Source organism: Chelmon rostratus, chromosome 3, assembly GCF_017976325.1.
Source record: "Chelmon rostratus isolate fCheRos1 chromosome 3, fCheRos1.pri, whole genome shotgun sequence".
Taxonomy (NCBI): domain Eukaryota; kingdom Metazoa; phylum Chordata; class Actinopteri; order Chaetodontiformes; family Chaetodontidae; genus Chelmon; species Chelmon rostratus.
Window position 1 is genome coordinate 6,626,245 of NC_055660.1, and position 20,810 is coordinate 6,647,054.

Below are 20,810 nucleotides of genomic sequence, written 5' to 3' on the forward strand. Positions count from 1 at the left end.
ATAAACAACTCAACAGTATGTGAAGAAGTTAAACTATGTGAAGAAGTTAAACTTGCACAGTTATACCTTGACCAGATTGACCCTTAAAATTCTGTCCCATGTTTATGCATTAATAATAATAGTCCATGAATACAAAATCTAGTAATTCATCACTAAAAGGTACTGTTCTGCAGTATAAGTACACTTAGCAGATAGTACTTTTACTTCAGTAAGATTTTGAATCTTGCATCTTGTAACATTACTATTTTTAATGAAGTGATAGTTATACCATTGTGAGTGTATGATAGGGGTATTCTGTATAATGAGTACTTTTGATAGTTTAAGCATGTTAGCTAATAATACTTAGTCCTATGTACTTCTACTAAAGAAAAATAATGCAAGACTTTTCATTGTGGCACTTCGAGGATACTTGTTACACACCACGGGTTGTGTTTGGGATGGAAGTTCAACAGAGGAAGGGAACATCCGGTCCGATAGGTGGCAGTACTCACCTTTAGCTAACGTTGCTTACGATACTCTGTTTACAAACAGGAAGAAATGTGACACAGTTAGCTTGAAGCAGCCTCGAATTAATGAAGAAAGTAGTCGTCTAGACAATTTTTGAAGTGACTTGGGTAATGTTGCCGAATTGTTAATCTTAAATAACAAGCTTTCGTGTGTCTAAAAGGTAATGCAGATGGTGACCGAGGCTAAGGCTTGATAGCGCTGTTGATCTAGCCCATTCTTAGCTTAGCTAACTTCTTTGCTAAGGCTACAAAGAATGGTTGTCAGCTCTTACTGAGATAGATAAATTGCCAACCTGGAAATTGTATTTGGTTGAATATAATATTGTAAACGGTGTTTCAGAATTAACCAGAAAAAACAGTGTCGACTATTTGACAGTTAGCTGCATTAGAAAGAGCTGTACTGCTTGTTTGAATTAGAGGATTAGGGCATTAGGTTTAGTAATTACTCAGACCGTCATAACAGTGAACTGGTTAAACTTACAGCTTACCACAACTCCTCACTCCTTATGGCTGCTTTAGGCTTTACTCCTGCCAGCGGCCAGGATGTTTTCAGCATTGAAACACGTGAACAGTCAAGCTTCACAACAAGCAGTGCACTCAGTGGCAAGGAGGCCAGGAAGTTCTACGAAAGTTTAGTGAATGATGATGAAGGGCAAGATGTGTCAAGAAGTGCTATTAGCAAGAGAGAGAATGGCAGAGAGCAACAGAGGAACAGAGAGTCCAGTAGACGAACCAGAAGGAGAGTCAGGCCTGTGGAGATGCAGCCAGATCAAACCGACCCTGTGGTGCAAAGAGAGATTAGTGGTGAACGTGAAGACAACCGAAGACATGAGACAAGTAACTCAGAAAGGTCCATGGAGCTCATGGGGCTGAGGTTGCTGCGCTGTGCCCATGAGGGGGACATCTCCAGCCTCAAAGACCTGCTCTCAAAGGGGGTCGACATCAACTTTCAGGTACAGTTCTTGCTGCTCAGAGTGTTTTCATTTTAGGGAATATTTTATTTGTATTTGTTTTCAGTCTTGATGGTCTCCCCTCCAGGACACTTACTTCTGGACGGCGATGATGTGTGCAAGCTGGTCGGGACAAAGAGCAGCGGTGAGGCTGCTGCTGCAACATGGGGCAGCCTGGGTTGGAGTGGTTGATACACAGGGCAGGGATGCCAAAGACCTGGCGCTGGAAGGTATCAGCTGCCTCTCTTATTAACAACTAAATGTCTGACTTTGTGTGTACTGTGAAGTTGAACTCATCCATATCTGTTTTCGACCCCCAGCAGGCCACAATGAGGTGCTGGAGGAGTTGGAGAGCTATGGGAAATGTACACAGAGAAACACACAATCTGGTAGCAGGTAAGCATGCTTTTAAGTTGCATACAGTTTAAACCAAAGTCAGCCAAACAGTTATTCATTTCAGATTAGATGATGACCGTACTCTCTGGTATGGAAACAGGACCATGGACTCTGGCTGTGTGGTGCTACCCATTTCCACATCATGTGTATAATGTCATCTATTCAATGGGAACCACCAGAACAACAGGGGGCCCACTGTCCACCACAGTGATACATGTTAATTTAAGACAAAATAATAAAATCAATATATCAGAGCAAGATAAATAAGGATTTCTGGTGGTTTAAAAACATCTGATGACAGTATATCAGCTGATATTTTTTATTTAAAGATTTTTTGTTTGAAATTTGAATTGGTGTCATGATATGTGTGAGTGGGACCTTTTACAGTTCAAAATTGTGTTTATCAGTGCTTTCTGGTGTCAAGACTATGCAACTGTGCCACTGATTCCTAAATTACCATATCTGTCTTTTACATCACTGCAATGTCTTGTTACTTGTCAGCTGACATATATGCTGACACAAGGCTGTAGGCAGGAGTTTGCCTTTGAAGTACAAGTGACAATGAAACAGTTTTGGAGAAAGCGGGACAAATTCAATGATGTGGATTACAAATCAAAAAAAGATGAGTTACCATAAGCAATAGATAGGCCGAAGGTCGGTGTATGAATCACTGGTGAAAGAACAACATCAGATGCTTGTATCAACACCTCTGCTCAGCTGACGGTGGGTGGTGCCCTGACGACAATAACATGAAGTCACCTGACTACATAGGTCTGAAAAAATGGTTGGTAACAATATCAGTTAAGCTGCAGTGGAACAGTGCAGTAGTGGCTGCTACAAGCAACAGACTGTTCAGCTGTAACCAACCGTTGCTGGCACACAAATACACCTGTGATAAGATAAAGTTAATTAATGTTAGCGATGGCAATATATCAGATCTGGTCAGACTAAATATTTACACCCAAAGAGTCAACAGTTGTGTCAAAGGAAACTTGTATTAAAATGATTTATTATTAGTATTTACAATTGGAATATTTCATGATTAAACTTCCTGCAAATATAAATTTATTGATAAGTTACTACGCAATCATTTGCAAACAACCTGCTTCTTTGACCACAGTTTTACGAAGTGATTCTGAGCCCATGTCTTAATATCCTCTCTACAATCATGTGTTCACAAAGTGATGAACCTCACTCCATCCTCGCTGTGAACGACTGAGTCTTTCCAGGATGCTCCTTTCTTACCCAGTCATGATACTATCACCTGTTACTGATCAACCTCTTTACTTGTGGGCGTCTGACTTGAAAATTGTGAATCTGTTTCTTTGATATTTCTCCTCTCACCAACGTTGTCTCATCTTCTGCTTGTCCTCAGTGCCACCCAGCCTCAGTGGTGCGATGTGTGTTGTAACAAGTACAGCAGCAGCCTGTCATCACATCTCTCCTCCACTCTACATCAGTTCAGTTTGCAGCATCCCCCACCCACCCCTTACTACTGCCTCCCCCCCTCCAGCAACAGCTACAAGATGATGGTTCGGTGCGGCTGGAAACCAGGGGCAGGGCTGGGGCCACAGGGTGAGGGGCCTAAACAACCGGTGTCAACTGTCCTGAAGAGAGACCAGAAAGGCCTGGGGTATGGACAGATGAAAAGAGCCAAAGTTACCCACTTTCAAGCCAGGGATCATGACGCGGTGAAACCACCACGCAAGGAGGAAGACAGGAGAGGAGGAAAAGGACAGAGGAAGGAAGAAAGTAGAAGAAAGGAGCAAAGAGATAAGAACTGGGAAAGAGATTTTCGTGCCTCTTTTTATCTTTGACTCCTGCTCACAGTGACTTTTCTACACACCCGCCCTCCCAAACTCATCAAGCATCTCTTAAACATTAACCAGATCTGGCACGAAGATGAGCTGTAACTGTTTTTTCTCTCTTAGTTGTTTTTACTGAGAGCAATACATATATACCATGTTACATCTTACATCTCTTCTTCATTTCTCCTTTTATTCACACAGAGTGAACAGACAGATAAGATAAAAAAAAAACAAAAGAAAGGAAGGGGAGAAACAGAAAGAAAAGGAGCAGAGAGACGACAGGGGAGAAGAGCTCAGTCAGGGGGCAGCGTTTTCAAAAAATTAAAATGATCGATGAAAGATCGCCATGTTATTTAAAAACTGCAGGGGTGCTCATTTTCTGGAGTGCCGTATTTGTCAACACCAGGGACATGGTGACGTCCTGATACGGCAGATGTGACCTTATCAGCGCCAGGTGTGTAAAATTAGGTGAGAAGGTAGTAGTTGCATAATGCTGTGTTCAGACTACATGATATTAAGAACAAACTTTAGCACCATTACTGAAAGAAATTACTGAAAAACGACCTAAAATATTCAAACTGTCCTCACAGATGTACAGGTGTTGTGTCTCAATATTCTATACTTTCTTACCATATAAACACTCATGGTTCTGATAAAGGACATGGTGTCAGTGAGCCACTGTAGATGTTGGTTTGGGGGACTAGAATTCACTGGCCAGCTTTTTGTGAGGTAATGCAGGGCAAATATCAAGGTGTTTGTAAAGCTGCTGGAAGGCGTTTCCCACAGAGCAAAATATAAATACCTTTACCCTACCTCAAAACTGACACTGTGCTCATTTGTGGAACTGCCAACAGGTTGTGCAATGACCCAGCACAGTATTGATTGCTGTCATGCTGTGTCTTTATGATGCAGTGTGCCTTTTGATACAGGCTAACTATAAAAGAAGGAACGGTCATTTCTAATCTAAAATTGTGCCTCTTTTTATCCTTTACTTTTGCCCAGAGTGACTTTTTGACACACTCTCCCTCCCAAACTCACGTAAAAGCATCTCTAAAGAAAGAATGGGGGGCGGGGGAGGGGGGTTCAAAGAAAGTGATTGATGAATATTTGCCATCTTATTAAAAAAAAATTGCAGTGGTTTCCTTTTCTTGAGAAGATTTTTTTTTCTAGTTTGATAAGGGACAAGGTGACATGCTGATATGGCGTGTGTGTGTTAAATTAGGTGAGACGGCACCTGGAGTACCTGCCTGCAGGTTGTGCAACGCCCAGATGTAGTCTTGACAATATAAATAGAATTCTAAAACAGTAATATAGAAAAAAGGAATCTCTGATGTGTGAATTTAACTTAAGGATGATTTTATTTTTAATATTTTGTGTACAAGTGAAATAAATAAAAAAATATGTTTATTTCACAAAATTATTTATTGGTATATATTGGAATAATGTTACAAACATTAGGCTCTAATAATTATTAGACACATAACACTCCTTCAGCCACTGGGTCAGCCAAGTCGGCACTGTAACAATATACGAGCATTGTGTATGTTGAGTTTTATAGTTTCCTTGACTTGATATTGCCTGATAACTCCAACAAAAGAGGCTGTGTCCTAAAAACCCTGACAGGAAAGAGGCGGAGGAGAAAATGAGGGAATCAGCTGGGGCAGTGCAGGAGGGACACGAATGTGGCTGCAGAGCACTGGAGCCATGGCCCCGGTGAAATTCCTGCCCTGCTTACTGATCCGACAAACATCAACTTGGACACTATGGTTCATGATCCAGGAAAGGAAATGAAGCTCTAGCAAAAGGTCAGTCAGGAAGACAGCTCTTTTGCATGCTTAGGCGTGTAGCTTATATCTGCCACCATCCTGCAGTCACTCATTTGACACATGCTCATTCAGAATTTCTCTGCTGTCAATTAAGATGTCAGCTGTTGTCATCAGCTGGTCACGTCTAATAGCACAGCAACACACCTTCACCGTTAGCCTATCATCTCACTGCTGTCTTTTTAAATATGATTCCCTCTCTGCCTTATAGTTATTTCATGCTGCCTTTACGTGCACTCCTCCACCTCCCCATCACCGCCCAGTCCTTGCAGATCTCCACCTGAATCATTTCATCATCCTCAGTCATCAGCCACCACCACCCCCAGTGTCTGGACTCTCTTTATTGTATCAAGCAATTTATTTTGAGCGACTGCTGCCCTGGTGTTGAAGCCTGTCCTTCATATTGTGTCATTATGCAAACACACAAACCAGCAGTGAACTCTCCCTTTGTACCAACTCCAGGTAGCTTCTCACCTAATTTAACACGTGTGACTGGTGAGTCACATGTTTGTGTCTTTCTGCCGTATCAGCATGTCACTCGTGCTATTTAGACACGCAAAAGTCTTTCCTCCGGTTGTGTGTTTGACATGTAGCCACCCATGATACAACATGTGGCCTCAGGTCCTCAAACAGACTTCCAGACAATTCCCATGAGGGGCTTTATCTACCAGAGTCAGTATCATCCTTTAAAGGTCCAGTGTTCAGGATTTAGGGGGCTTCAGTGGCAGAAATGTAGCATAACATTCATAGTTATGTTTTCATTAAGTGTATGGTCACCTGAAAATAAGCTGTGTTTTTTTTCACCTTTGATTCAATCCTACACACTGGACCTGTCAATCAAAACCTAAAGCTTTTTTCAACAGGAAAATAAAAACGTCTGTACATTGCAGTCCTGTAATAAATGCTGTTTGTAAAAGGTTTTAAATGTTGATATGCTCCTCTATAGGTAGATAAACATACAAAAATAGTAGTAAATGCTTGTAATGTGTTGTAGTGCAATACAACACAGCAAAGTACAGCCTCAAAACATACCATACATCTGAGTCATCACCTAGGTAACGAGAAAATCCACAGATTGGATATTGCATTGCCTCATACTGATGTTTTTGTTTGAAGTGCATAGGCCTGCTTTGATAGTCACCAGCACCCATCACTTCACAGTTAGTTTGTTTTATTGTGCTTGTGGTGGTGTCCTTCAAGTGCTCCTGTTTCCTCCAGTATTCTAAAGGCATGCCAATCAGGATAGTTGTGGCCAGTTTGGCACTCAATTTGCCATAGTTCATGAACATGATGCACATATAAATTCTGACTGACTTTAATCTGATCTGAACAGTCATAGTGATCTTATGATACAGATTGAAATCTTAAAGTAGTAAATTTAAAGCAGCTTTTTTAGTTATTAAAATTACAAGTTTGCAGGATAGTTCATCCTCGATGGGCGCATTTCTCTGAGTACTTCCTAGCTACATCTGACTGAACGTGTCACCAGCTTTAGTTTGATTGGATTTATGGGTCCAACAAGGCCACTGGGGTCCATCTTCAGAGGGATCTGGGGAATGCACAATTCACAAAATCAGAAACTCTCTGAATGCCGATAAATAAAAGCAAGACCATGTTGACCTTAGTATGTAATTTTGGCATAATCACCTCTGTCTCCTCACAGACTGAGAAGCTGTAGTTCTGCAAAACTTCCACCAGGGCCAGTTTAATCAACACCAGAGCAAATCGCATCCCCAAGCAGTTCCTTGGCCCAATCCCAAATGGCAGGTAAGTGTATGGATTGATGCTCTGCTTGTTCTGCTTGCTAAACCTTGAACAACAACCATGCAGACAGTAAGTAAGTAAGTAAATAGTATTTCAACTTAGTAATACATAAAATAGGAATCTCTCCACTGAACAGTGTGATTAAGTCATTGTGAAACATTCATAGCTGTTTGGATGGCCAACATATCATTTGTGTTCTGAGATTCATGAAACACTCTACCTGTCAGGCTTGAACTCTTCTGGCTCTGGCCATAGCTCCGGGTCGCGGTGCAGAGCGTAGACTGGAACCATAACAATCATGTCCTTTGGGATTGTGATTCCATTGATCTTGACAGTTTCTTTGGCCGTTCGTTCCAGACGTGCAGCTGGAGGGTACAGCCTATTGACAAAGCAAGAATGTTCGCATTTATTACTATGAAAAAGTTTTTACCTGATAACACATCACCAGTCTGTTCAGACATCATCATCATCAAATTCTCATTACCTCAGACACTCATAGATTACACTGTCCAGATACTCCATCTGCATCATAGCTTCATATTCCACTGGGCCCTGCAGAGTTGTTACAAATCACAGTTTGATTAAACACAGGTCAGATTTTGAAAACTACCAGCAACTGCTGAGCTACCTTATCGGGGAACGTGGCATCTATTTCCTCTTGCAGGCGTTTCATGACTTCAGGATGTCTTGCCAAATTGTAGGCCAAGAAACTGAGAGTGATGCTGCTGGTCTCAAAACCAGCAAACAGCAACATTGTCAGCTGAGAGGAAATTTCATGATCAGTAAGACCTGCAGGGACGGCTGGGATGCACGAAGAGGGAGGGAGACGAAAGGGCGAAACGTCAAAACCTTTAATACGAAAACATGTGAGTGTGTCCTTTTGTATGTATGTGATGTCGATGTGTAATTACCTTTATTCTGCTTTTTGTTATTGGCTTCATTGGCATTCTGAGAGTCGATCATGTGTTGAAGCATATCTCCCGATTTCTGAAAACAACTCAGATAATTAGTGTGCAGGTTCTCTCCTTTTATGTGTGCATGTAGTTGTGTGGTGTGACAATATACTCTACACAATGAGATGACAGATACTTATTTGATTATGTTTTATAACCTTAAAGCTCTCGGGTTTTATGTTGCAAATGTATGAGCAATAGGTTTTTGGAATATCTGGATTTTTGAGTATGATGAAGTACTTTTATTTGTCAGGTATTTCATAAACTGGATTAGTCAACACAAGTCATGCCTATCTTTAGATTTAGTACCTCATCTGAAGCTTTTGATCATACCATGTGATCTTTATCAGCAAATGGAATACGCCAACCTCTCATGGCAATGTAGATATTCAAATATACGTTTTTTCGGGGCACCACAAAGACTTTTCAATACATACTGTCTTAAACATTAAAACTCATTTTTGACTTTTCATCGATGATCAAACATTTTTTTGGTTCGTATCTATTTGTATTTGATCTATTTCTGTGACTTTCCCTTTATCATAACGTTTATTAATCCCAACTGCAAAAAAAGTTCAGATGAAAAAATGAAACAGAATGTGATAATTTGCTAATCCTTCTTGACATATACTCAACTGGAAACAGCACAAAGACGATATATTTTATGTTTGACCTCATCAGCTTCATTGATTTTTGTAAATATCTGCTTATTCTGAGTTTGATGCAGCAACATGTTTTAAACTAGTTGGGACAGGAGCAACAAAAGACTGGGAAAGATGTGGAACGCTCCAAAAACACCTGTTTGGATCATTCCACAGGTAAACAGGTTGATTGGTAACAGGTGAGAGTATCATGATTCGGTATGAAAACGGCAATCAGTTCATAAAACGCGGACATTTGATGTTACAAAATGTTGGAAAAAGTTCAGTCTGTCCTGAGCGTGACTGTCAATCACCTTGTCCACCCCTGCAATGAGCCAAATAGTCGTATTTCATTCACCTGCTTTAGGGAGAGTTACAAAGCTTGTCTATTTGATGCAAGAGGTGTCACTTGGGTTTATTTTCTGTTGTTCTGTTGCAAACTCTAGAATTGAGTCTTAAGCTGAGTATTTATTTTTTCTGGATCCTGAAGAGGAGTTTTTTTTGTTGAGATAAGGACTCATTCATTGGAACTGTGGGTTTTGTATGGAGCACTGAGGTCTTTTGTACTTCAGTGTCTAGTTATCATTATGCATTTTTCATGTGTTTTAGGAGTCTGTTCCACACTGTTATAGACTCATAAAATAACATCCCTGTTGTAAGTCAGTGCAAATATTAAACACTTATATGTAAATTTGGCCTAAATATGGTTTTAATGCAGCTTATTTCCCTATTGACATTGTCGTCATGGTGGTGTTGACAGCTAATTCACAGATACAGAATGTGTCTCCTTTGCTCTACAACACAGTTCAGTTATACAGTTCCATGCTGGCCCACTGACAAGAGATTGACGTTAGTTAGTTGGTTAGATATTATGCTGTTATCACCAATCGTTCCAGACCTCTGACCATCAGTAACAATCAGATGCGGACCTTTGACTAATAAGTTTAAGAATCCCTGGGATAAAGGATATTACTACATGGGCTCTGGACACTTTGTAAAACCATTACCGGTAAACATAGTTCGTTTGCAAATGATTGTGTTCTGTTTTTATATACCTTTTACACCGCCTCCCAACTTTTTTTTTATCAGCGTTGTATCGTGATGTAAGATTGGACATACTGTGATAGAAGATTTCAGCCCTGTTGTGCAGCCCTAGTTGTGTGTTTTGTCCAGACCTCGTCTGAGCTCCCATTGCGTCCTGCTCTGATCTTCTCCACAAGCGTTTTAAAGAAAACAACAGAGTCCTTTGGGAAAAAAGAGACGCCCAACAGCTCCAAGAGAGGAAGAAATATGGGGAAGAATCCTGAGAAGGCAAAGGGGGTTAACAGTTAGAAAACATGCAGAAGCTCTTTTCATCCATATAAAGAAAAAATGGTGTCATGGAAAAGTACCTTGGAACATGAAAAGAGGAAGAGATAATCTGAACAGCTTTGAGGCGTGGGTCATGAGGGGACTTGAGGGGCTGCTGATGGAGTTCATGTCCACATTGAATGCACAGCTTGCCATCACATCCACACTGTAGGATCCAAAGAAACTGGAATCCACACACATTATACAAATCATTGCTCAGGGGTTGAAACTAGTGACACAGGAAGTAGACTCAGAAATATTTAGGAACTTGAAATTTGAAATACAGATTAGCCTTTTATGACTGTTATTTCAACTTTGCAGGTCTCACAGAATCTGTATGTATTGTGATGGTATTATGGTCTTATGGTTTTGAAGATACTCGACTATGTCATGCTTATAATTAAAAAATATTCTATGTTCTATATTAAAATAAAGAAATATAGGATTTAGAGAGCTCGTTTTCTTTGCTAATGGGGACTAGATGTTCAGGATCTGGTTCAGAATAGTTTACTACTAAGTAGGCCCGTCAACAAGTTTATATTCTAATTGTAAAAAAAAAATGCAACTGATCCATTGAAGGTTTGCAGGTTTGACACTAATCTAATTGTTGGTCTGCCAGTAATAAAAAGCTGGAATGATGGTGATAAATTTCAGAATTTCAGTCAAATCTTTGAAATAAAATTAAAATGACTGTTAATAGTTAAACATTTTGGTAAGTTAATGGTAATTGGACTGTATTTATATAGCGCGTTTCTACTCTGCCGACCAATCAAAGCGCTTTACAACACGTAAATCCACTAATTTGCTTTCTTGCCGAGAAGATTGATACCGCTCTCATATCTGTGCAGTTAACAGTCTTTTAGCTTAGCACAAAGACTGGAAACAACTAGCCTGACTTCATCCTAAGGTAATAAAATCCAACTACCGACACATCTAAAGCTCACAACTGAACACGTTTATTCCTGTGAGGCCATCTTGGGTGGTGGTCTGTCATTTAAAGCACTGGGTGCAGAAAAAGGAAGCAGGTTTGATTCATGTAACTTTGAGCAACTATTTCCAGCATGGTGTTAGGCTACTCACTCTTTGGTATTAATAACTTCACCATTGTGTGCTTTGGACTGCAGGCAGGTTGTCAGTCTGCGGGAATGATGTTTCATGATGCTAAACATCTTAGACAAAGGAAGAAGTGCAAAATGAACAGAAGTGTTACATAAGAATATATGTATGTATTGCACCCAACGTTAGTTTGAAAATTGACAGTTTACTTCTTTTAACCGGCCAGAGGTGAAGGACGGAGAGAGGATGTTGCGAATACGTCTCCACTGGTCATCCTCTGCAAAGTTCACTGCGTCATAGAGGTCCCCATTCAGACGGAAGTTCTAAAGCAGCATAGTGTAGTATAGCTGTTAATAGTAATACATGTACAAAAGTCTGTTGCACTTTTATTGACAGCGACATTTTTTCTATGGAATGACCAAAACCTACACTGAATAATCCAGTGTGTAATCTAAACATTCCAGCCTCACTGCATTGTCTTGAAATGCGGTCGTGTTTACTGTGTTATATATTTTGCTGCTGTGCAATAGTACAAAACACTGTATGTTATTATCCATATCTTCACTATTAATATTCAAAAAACTTCCATTGAGAAACTGAGCCATCCTTCTCAAGACAATATTATTTTATACTCTTTTTGTATATAATGTACATATATGCAGTTGATTTTATTTTGTATCCTTTTTATTGTCTATTTGTTCTTTTTCTACGTCACCTTTTTATTCTTGTTGTCTGTAACAACATAGCTTCCCCAGTGTGAGATCAATAAAGTTTTACCTTATCTTATCACACTATGTTCATGAAAAGATGCCATTTGAACTATGCACCATTGTAGTAATCACAATTTGAATGGAAATTGAGCTCTTCTCACTGTTAACAAATTGTGACCATAGAGTGTATAAAACATCTATTTTTCCATTTCCATTTGAAGGCAACATGAGTGTGCTTTAGTTGATCAACAAAGGATGGGTTTTGTACTACTCTCTCCTGTCTTTGCTCTAGTTAGTGATAATCCCGTGTGTTCTCACCCGTCGGTTGGTAAAGTAGGTGAAGCATTCCTTCACCAGGATGGTTTTCAACATGTCAGGCTCCATCACGACGAGTATGGGCCTCCTCAACTCATACGTGCTGTACATTTACATAAACACAACATTTACATTTCACTGTCAACACTAGTAACGATGCAAGCCAACATGATAGGTTCAAGGGTCAAAACCTCCCAAACAAAGTTTCACAAAGGTGGCTTGTTGTCAGCCTTCATTCTTACAGTATATTTATACTTTTTGAAAAAGCTTTGCAGACTCACCCCCATACTCTGCCGTACTTTTTAGCACACTCATAGTCATCGAGGTAGTAAACCTTTGAACAGAGGATACATTTTCAGCACTAATAACAAAATACATTGTCTGTATCCTTACCAATACTGTCTATATATTTTTAAATTCAAGTTACAAAAATAAAATTAAACAATTACATACATGGTTTAGCCTGCCAATGGTGCCCCAGTACATCAAAGGCTTGGGACCAGTGATCCCCAACTTCTCAAATATCCCGTAAGTCCAGGTGCCATACCTGTGCAGAACATTAAAACCCCTCTTTAAACCGTGCCAATTGTCAACTTGAAAGGAAAAAGGCTAAACTTCCCTGTCTTCCTTTTTGCATTCCCTAAAGTACAAATCCTTCACATAAAATCAATCTCTTACATGACAAATATGCAGATGAATGTGATCAGTAGAATCCATGTTTCTAAAGAGAAGAACAGAAGGTGGCCCATGTCTCTTTTGCTCTTTGAAGCTTGTTGTTTTGTACTCCGGCAGCTTGTCCACAGTCCTTCCTCACTGCGTTACATAGCAACTTTGGACCCCTCCTTCCTACTTCCTGTTTAGTGACACAACAACCGAAAGACTGAAGTGCACAGGTTTCTGCATGCATCCAAACATGTATCTGGACATGTCTGAGTGAGCACAGATTACAAATAAATAAGTCTAAATACAACAATTTGACAACCACACATCTGAGTACATGTCTCTATAGATTCCTGCAACATTTGAAGTACAGTTAAGAGACAGTGAAAGATAAATATCCTAAATAAATAAACAGTATATGTATTTCACAAATGCAGCATCACAGATGAAAGAGCTGATAAAGCTTGATAACTTTAAATACTGCTTGGTCAATGATTTACCTGACATTGCCTCACTGCCATTGGTTGCACTTTCACACACCTTCTGTGTGGTCGCGGGAGATAAAAGCCTTCGGCCGTGATTTGAGGCTTTAGTGGAACTTGTTCTGAGCTTGACAGAGGAGAGAAGACGTGCAGAGATGGACTACCTCCTCTCTTTCTCCGCTGAGACATGGACCCTCCTGGTCGCTTTCATCACACTGCTCTCTGTGTGAGTGCTTAAGAATATGTGTCCTGGGTATTTGTACTGTGTGTGTTTGCCTGTTTTTATTATAACAATTTCTCTTCTACCTCTGTATTTGTCTCTTTTTTTCTTTTTGCACAGGTACTTATGGTGGCCATATGGAACATTTAAGAAAATGGGCGTCCCTGGTCCCAAACCAATCCCGTTTTTCGGCACTATGCTGGAATATAGAAAGGTTGGTTGGTAATCAAATTTTTCAGAGGCAGTGCACCGTAGATTTATACCACATTGAAGTGTTTATTGTTCATGTCACAAATATCCTCATCATGTTAAAGTGGACTGAAGATGGGTGTTCAATCCATAATCTCTACATTATTATTCTTGTGTCTAGGGATTCATTAACTTTGACATTGACTGCTTCAAGAAATATGGGAAAACATGGGGGTAAGTCTGCTTGTTGTACAGTACTGTGTGTGTGTGTGTGTATGCATGCATATCATGTGATTGTTGTCCTGAGAGCTGCTTGTCTGTTGACATAAAGTAACTCTATTTATAGTGTCGTTTATACCTGTTGTGCAAGGGTTGATTTGTACGTGACTGCATAAATGTCTGACCTGGTGTTTTATTATCTATTCATATTCCATTCTATTCTTTTCACATTTAGGATTTTTGATGGCCGTCAGCCTGTGCTGTGTATCACAGATCCTGCCATGATAAAAACTGTCCTGATAAAGGAGTGTTACTCTTTCTTCACTAATCGCAGAGTACGTTCTGTCACCATAAGGCACACTCAGTCACTGGTTATGGTTGAATTACGGTCGCTGCTTCTTAGTTGAACTCTCCTCATCATGCTCGCTAACTCTGTTACAGAACACCCATCTGAACGGGCCTCTGTACGATGCCGTGTCCCTCGTTGAGGATGACGAGTGGAAGAGGATCCGCAGTGTCCTCTCTCCCTCCTTCACCTCAGGGAGGCTGAAAGAGGTACAGCCCTCTCCCGCTCTATACCTCCTCCGCCCTTCATCATGTGTACAACCCGATATTTCTCTCCAGAGCAGTGGCACCTGTTTGCCTCATGACCCCTTAAACGTCTTCTTTTTGAGCACTTTTAAAGCACAGAAGTTCAGCCAAAATGTGGTTTCATTTCATTCTTTCCACTGAAGCACTTTTAGAGGCCTAAAGAGGTGAAAGTCTTCAGTGTTTCGCTAGAAAAAAGCAAATATTAGAGAAAACTCAGAGAAACAAATATGTGCAACAGAAATTTTCTTTTCTTTCTTTATCACTTTTATTATCTTGTGACCCTCAGACCTGTCTTGGAACTGTTAGGAACCACTGATCTAGAAGAAGCACAAACAGAAATAGCAGTATTTCAGTAAGCCTGTGGATCACTGTCTGTGATCTGTGTCTGTCTGTGCCTCAGATGTTTGGCATAATGAAGCACCACTCTGCTAACCTGATCAGCAGCATGAAGAAGGTGGCAGACAAGGATGAGCCCCTGGAGCTGAAGGAGTGAGAACACTTTACGCTCCCACAGATATTTCATTCATTTAAAGTCATTCCAGAAAGTGCGTGGAGTCAACTCTTTTTAAGCATGAAAGGGCATCACTGATGTGTTTGTGTGCTCTTTAGGTTCTTTGGAGCCTACAGTATGGATGTTGTAACCAGCACAGCCTTCAGCGTAGACATCGACTCGCTCAACAACCCCTCGGACCCCTTCGTTACTAACATCAAGAAGATGCTGAAGTTTGATCTTCTCAACCCTCTCCTCATCATTACTGGTACATATTTCATGCCATTCCTGTAAAATGTAATCGTGTCTTTCACCTGGCTGGTAAACCAAAAATATCTTTGCGAGGTAGCTGACTTTGGATGTTTACAGTCGATACGGTTACTCTCTTCACTATGCCCTTCATGCATGTCTTTCTGCTTAATTCCAGCTGTCTTCCCCTTTATGGGTCCTATATTTGAGAAGTTCGAGTTTTCTCTTTTCCCTGTGTCTGTCCTGGACTTCTTTTACGCTGCACTGCAGAAGATCAAGTCTAATCGAGAGACCAGCAAGCAAAGGGTATGACGGTCTGTGCATGTGTGTATGTATACAGTTATATGTATGTCAGAAGATTCAGAAATATAATCAAAGCTATTCTCATATATGTCGACTTTTAGAGTCGAGTGGATTTCCTTCAGCTGATGATCGACTCCCAGAAAAACAATGGCCCCAGTGGAGTAGGACAGGATAAAGGTGACACACATACACAAGCGAACACAGTATTCACACTCACATCAAAGCCCAACGTAAAGCTGTTCTAAATCACGTCTCCTTGCTACCTCCCCAGGTTTAAATGATCATGAGATCCTTTCGCAAGCAATGATTTTCCTCTTTGCTGGCTATGAAACCAGCAGCAGCTCTCTCACTTTCTTGGCTTACAATCTGGCAACAAACCCTGATACCATGAAACGGCTGCAGGAGGAGGTCGACTCCACCTTCCCTAACAAGGTACGCTGGGAGTGGGGAGAGGACTAAGAATGAGATAGAAAGTATGATAAAATGATTAAAGCTATTGTTAAGGCTTACATGTTTATTCATACATCCAGCAGGTAACATTAACAGTGATCACAAGTTGTGTTTGTGACCACCTGGTAAATTTAAGTCACATGTTTACTTTTTCTTCTTTTTTTTTTTAGCTGTGCTTTGGTTTCCACCAACTCTTTAGAGAAGGTCTTGCACATGTTCACAGAGACGTTTATGCGTCTCGTCAGTAAAGCAGGTTGCATACAGAGCTTCTTTGCTAAAAAACAAAAAGCTACCTACAATTTAGCCCTTGAGCAAGGCACTTAACCCCCCTATATGCTCCCCAGGCGCCTGATGCGGCAGCCCACTGCTCCTGTGTGTTTCACTGCATGTTGCATGTGCATGTGTGTGTGCATGTGTGTGATGGCTGAAATGCAGAGAATAATTTCCCAGTTTGGGATCAATAAAGTGAAAAAAAAAACAACAGTCGATCAGAATGTAATTTGCAGGCCACACAACCAAAACAATGACTTAAAAGAGGATAAAAAGCCCAGTTGAGCTACAGAGTCAGGTGATAACTATCTGGGTTTGTGACCCCTTCCGCATCACAATCATATTGTGTAATTCATTGTTTACAGAATACTTTGGTCATTTGGAAAATACACTTTTTTGCTTTCTTGCAGAGAAAAGTTACCTTAGCTTAGCATAAAGACTGGAAACAGCTAGCCCCTGTGAATCTACACTTTGGTTTTGTGTGGATTCAACAGACCACTAGAATGTGTTAATTAGTCAGGGTTAGAGGTTTAGAGGTCCTTTAAGGAAGACTGTGTTACCTTTGGGCAGAGCCAGACAAAGACAAAGTGTTTCCAGTCTTTATGCGTAGCTAGGCTAACCGGCTGCTGGCTGTAGCCTCATACTTACCAGACAGGAGTGGTATCAATCTTCTGATCTAACCCAGAAATAAAGAAAGCAAGTGTGCATATTTCCCAGAACAAACTTCTTTTAATATAGAAAATGTTAATGAATGGAACTTGCAATGGTCTGAATGTCAAAATCCCACTGCAGGTAGAACAAGACAAAATGACTTTTTGCTGAAATGTTTTAAGAATAAGGTATGGTGCATTTTGTCTCACCAGTGTGCTTGCTGGATACTATAATCTTAAATGTATATCAGTAACAGTGTTTTTAACCTCAGCACAGCCATCAGCCATCACTATATCCCATCAGTGCTTAATATAGCTCCTAACTTTGCCTAATATATACCAGAATGGTGATCTTCTCCTGCGTGGCATGAGTACCTAGCCGTCATATATATGTGTGTCCATGTGTTTGTGTAGGCTCCAGTTGAGTATCAAGCTATGATGCAGATGGACTATCTGGACAGCGTCATCAACGAGTCTCTGCGGTTGTATCCCATTGCTCCACGTCTGGAGCGTGTGGCCAAGGCGACTGTCGAGATAAACGGCCTTGTGATTCCAAAACATATGACTGTCATAGTACCCACATGGCCCGTGCACCGGGATGCAGATCTGTGGCCCGAGCCAGAGAAGTTCAAACCTGAGAGGTATGGAAAGGATTTATATCTTCATGGTATAGCCACAGAAGGGACCTGAGCTCTGTAGGATAGTTCATCATTCCTCTTATCAATACATTATGTGTGTGTGTGTGTATATTCTCTCAGGTTCAGCAAGGAAAACAAGGGGACTATTGATCCGTACACGTACATGCCTTTTGGGGCAGGGCCAAGGAACTGCATAGGGATGCGGTTTGCTTTGGTGTCAATGAAACTAGCATTGGTGGAGATCCTCCAGAGGTACAGCTTCTCTGTGTGTAAGGAGACTGAGGTGAGACCACGGATGTTCATCTTTACACTGCCTGTGTTTTTTGGTGTATGGGTGAACCTTTCCAAATGTTATTCATTGCTAGTTTTATGGAGCTATTGTGGATTATATGATGCCAAAGGTAGCCAATCATCTGTATTATAAGAATATGTCTGTTCAAACATAAAAAGCCACTATTCAAGAATAAAATGAATACCGTATGTGCTAAAACAGCACATTCAGTAAGCTATCAGCTCTTTGTGTGAAGTTTCTACCCTCTGTGATACTGCCAATTATCTGCAGATTTGAAATAACAAGCCAGAGTTATATGCAATGTTGACTTTGTCCACTCATATTGTCTCTTCATATCTAATTTCCTGCCAGATCCCCTTAGAGCTGGACTCCCCTGGCCTGATCTCGCCAAAAAACCCGATCAAACTGAAGCTGGTGCCACGGTCTGAACCCTCAAAATAAAATTAAAAAAACAAGACAGGATAGTCATTAATAATCACTATGTTGTAGACCTATTATGAATAGACACCATGTCCATTTTTCATCATTGTTATCGTGGTAATAGTGAGGTTGTGTTTGAATCTGTATGACTTACTTCTCTTTGCTGTTCCTCTGAAAGCTTTTATCAATATTCATCCTAAACTGAGTAACAAACAAATAATTTGTAAATTGTGTTAACAATAAAGGTTAGTTTAGATTTTTCTCATGCATACTGTCATTCTTATGTGCAATTTGATCACTGTGATGACATCAGGCAACTTGCAGGCGCTACAAATAATTCAAACGTGGCTGTACAATAGCAGCATGACAGACATTTGGATACAAAGAAGATGACGGACATTTCTTTCCCAAGTCAAGCATTTAGAGTCAGAGGCATGGGCCGAGGTCTGGTGGTCAAAACAACAAAAAACATATTTCAATATACTTAAATGCCACACAACACCACCCACTGCTGTCTCAGTGTTTAAGCATACAGTTAAATCAACACTTCTCTGATAACAAAAGCTGCATCGAAGGAGATGCTGTTAATTTTTTGCACAGGCTTTGCACAGGTGATCATGTGTTTCTTAATACCCCATGTAAAATATGCAACTGACATAAAATATCAGTGTAACAGGAAGTATTCAGATCCTTTCCAGCATTTCAAAATCTTAAATATAAGTATGTAAGTGCACGCAGCAAAATGCGGCCCCTGTTGTACTATTATATATCTCATTAGATTACTAACTTTATGCTCAATATTAAAGCAGGATTTTACTGTTGTAGTTGCTTGAGGTGGAGCTAATGTTTACCTATTTTGTATAGGACTGCGGCTAGTGATTATTTTCATTCTGGATTTATTTAGTTATTTTTTTCCCTCCATATACTCATGCAGTATATCCATTACCCAGAGCCCAAAGAGAAACCTTCATAATGCTCCAAACCTCAAACTTATTCAAAGCAAATCAAATTCATTAAAAGGAAAAGCAGTAAATCCTAACATTTGCTTCATTTATAATAAATATTATTATTATAATAAAATATAATATTCTTTCAGTGGACGTGTTGATTAATTTATCAATCAATTCAACTGTACTTGTTTACATTGCTGAAAAGTTTAATTTATAACAAAACATATTTCATAGTCTCTTCAAAAAAATCTTAATTTGTAAAGTAACTAGTACCTAAGTTTATCAAATAATAGTGGGAGTAAAATGAAGGCCAATATTTCCCACTGATTGTCAATTTCAGCTCTCTAAATGTTTTATGTCACAACAGCGCACTCATGTGGTGTGTTTTCAACTCTTCTTTATTTATTGCCCATGTGCCTCCTGCTCCTTCACAGATCCATTATCCGAGTTTTTCAACCATCTTGTTCTTTCCATGTTTATAAACAGAGGATAGAGATAAAAAAAAAAAGACAAAAAAAAATCTGAGGTGGGCGAACCAGCTACACTGCAGACACCACATGTTCTTGAGACTGAGATTGAGACAGTTTTACAGGTTATCTAATGAAAACATCGGAAATCTTTGACATTACACCAAACTTGTCCAGTAAATGCAGCATTTTGTTTTATCATGGTTAGACACCCAAACAGTAGTTTACAGAACATCACAACGAAGTGTAATCCCATGGATGTGTTTTTATTGGCTGTAACTTGTGTGATTCATCAATTTAGTTTCCACATTGCTGGTTTAATTCACAGATCCATATGCACTGATGTAATATCACTCAGATCCGCAATCTAGTAAAGTGAAGTAGTAAATGTTCAGTTCTGAATAATGCCCATAGACAGTATAGATAGATAATACCACAGCAGATCACAAATCTCGAGATACTACTGAACTCACCCTCCAGTTTCCTGGTGTGACGACATGAACTGCAGCCAATCGACCGAGCTGCTCAGATGTGGCGTTCATGGAACACTACCTGCCGCCATGATGGCAGTAATGTTGTGAACTACTTTTTATTTGATGATCCTGTTTGTTATCCCTCTGCTGTAGGCTTGTCTTTCTGTTTCTGCTATCAACATCATTAGTACCATTTTTTGGGCATCGTCACAACGACTTTATCGACTTCCCTCTTAACTTAATCTGCAATTTAATATGCTGTATGTACCAACTAGAATACGTTCCCTTACGCATTTTTATTTCCGTTATTAACTTTTAAGCACAATAAATCTTAAACAATTTATTAAACTTTCCCTTCTCAATTCTGTTTGACTTGATTTGATTTTACACTTCATTGTCTTTTGAAATATCGTCCCTATGCCAATTTGCATTATGTAAAATTGTAACTGTGTTTTAAAGGTGCCACACAACTAAACTTGCATTTCTCTTTGCTCTATTATTTTAACAAACCAAATGGACGCGATA

At 39.9% G+C, this 20,810-nt stretch overlaps 3 protein-coding genes across 3 annotated transcripts; 2 read left to right on the forward strand and 1 right to left on the reverse strand.

The window, feature by feature from the left end:
- Positions 1-508: 508 nt before the first annotated feature.
- gpank1 (G patch domain and ankyrin repeats 1) lies at positions 509-3,949 on the forward strand. Its single transcript, XM_041934367.1, has 4 exons — positions 509-1,459; positions 1,545-1,686; positions 1,777-1,852; positions 3,228-3,949. The coding sequence occupies exons 1-4, from the start codon at positions 1,013-1,015 to the stop codon at positions 3,667-3,669; spliced, it is 1,107 nt and encodes a 368-aa protein (XP_041790301.1). The 5' UTR covers positions 509-1,012; the 3' UTR covers positions 3,670-3,949.
- Positions 3,950-3,998: 49 nt separating this feature from the next.
- Positions 3,999-13,086, reverse strand: LOC121604744 (cytochrome P450 3A30-like). Its single transcript, XM_041934340.1, has 14 exons — positions 12,951-13,086; positions 12,726-12,819; positions 12,554-12,606; positions 12,276-12,375; positions 11,457-11,570; positions 11,272-11,360; positions 10,233-10,375; positions 10,017-10,144; positions 8,159-8,234; positions 7,876-8,048; positions 7,732-7,799; positions 7,468-7,626; positions 7,131-7,293; positions 3,999-7,032 (listed from the first exon to the last, which is right to left on the reverse strand). Exons 1-14 carry the CDS (start codon positions 13,019-13,021, stop codon positions 6,943-6,945), a joined length of 1,521 nt encoding a protein of 506 aa, XP_041790274.1. The 5' UTR covers positions 13,022-13,086; the 3' UTR covers positions 3,999-6,942.
- A 483-nt stretch (positions 13,087-13,569) lies between these two features.
- LOC121604751 (cytochrome P450 3A40-like) lies at positions 13,570-18,464 on the forward strand. The gene is made up of 13 exons (XM_041934349.1): positions 13,570-13,640; positions 13,755-13,848; positions 14,005-14,057; positions 14,278-14,377; positions 14,484-14,597; positions 15,034-15,122; positions 15,243-15,391; positions 15,551-15,678; positions 15,777-15,852; positions 15,947-16,107; positions 17,460-17,686; positions 17,804-17,966; positions 18,327-18,464. Exons 1-13 carry the CDS (start codon positions 13,570-13,572, stop codon positions 18,414-18,416), a joined length of 1,515 nt encoding a protein of 504 aa, XP_041790283.1. The 3' UTR covers positions 18,417-18,464.
- The last annotated feature ends 2,346 nt before the right edge of the window (positions 18,465-20,810 follow it).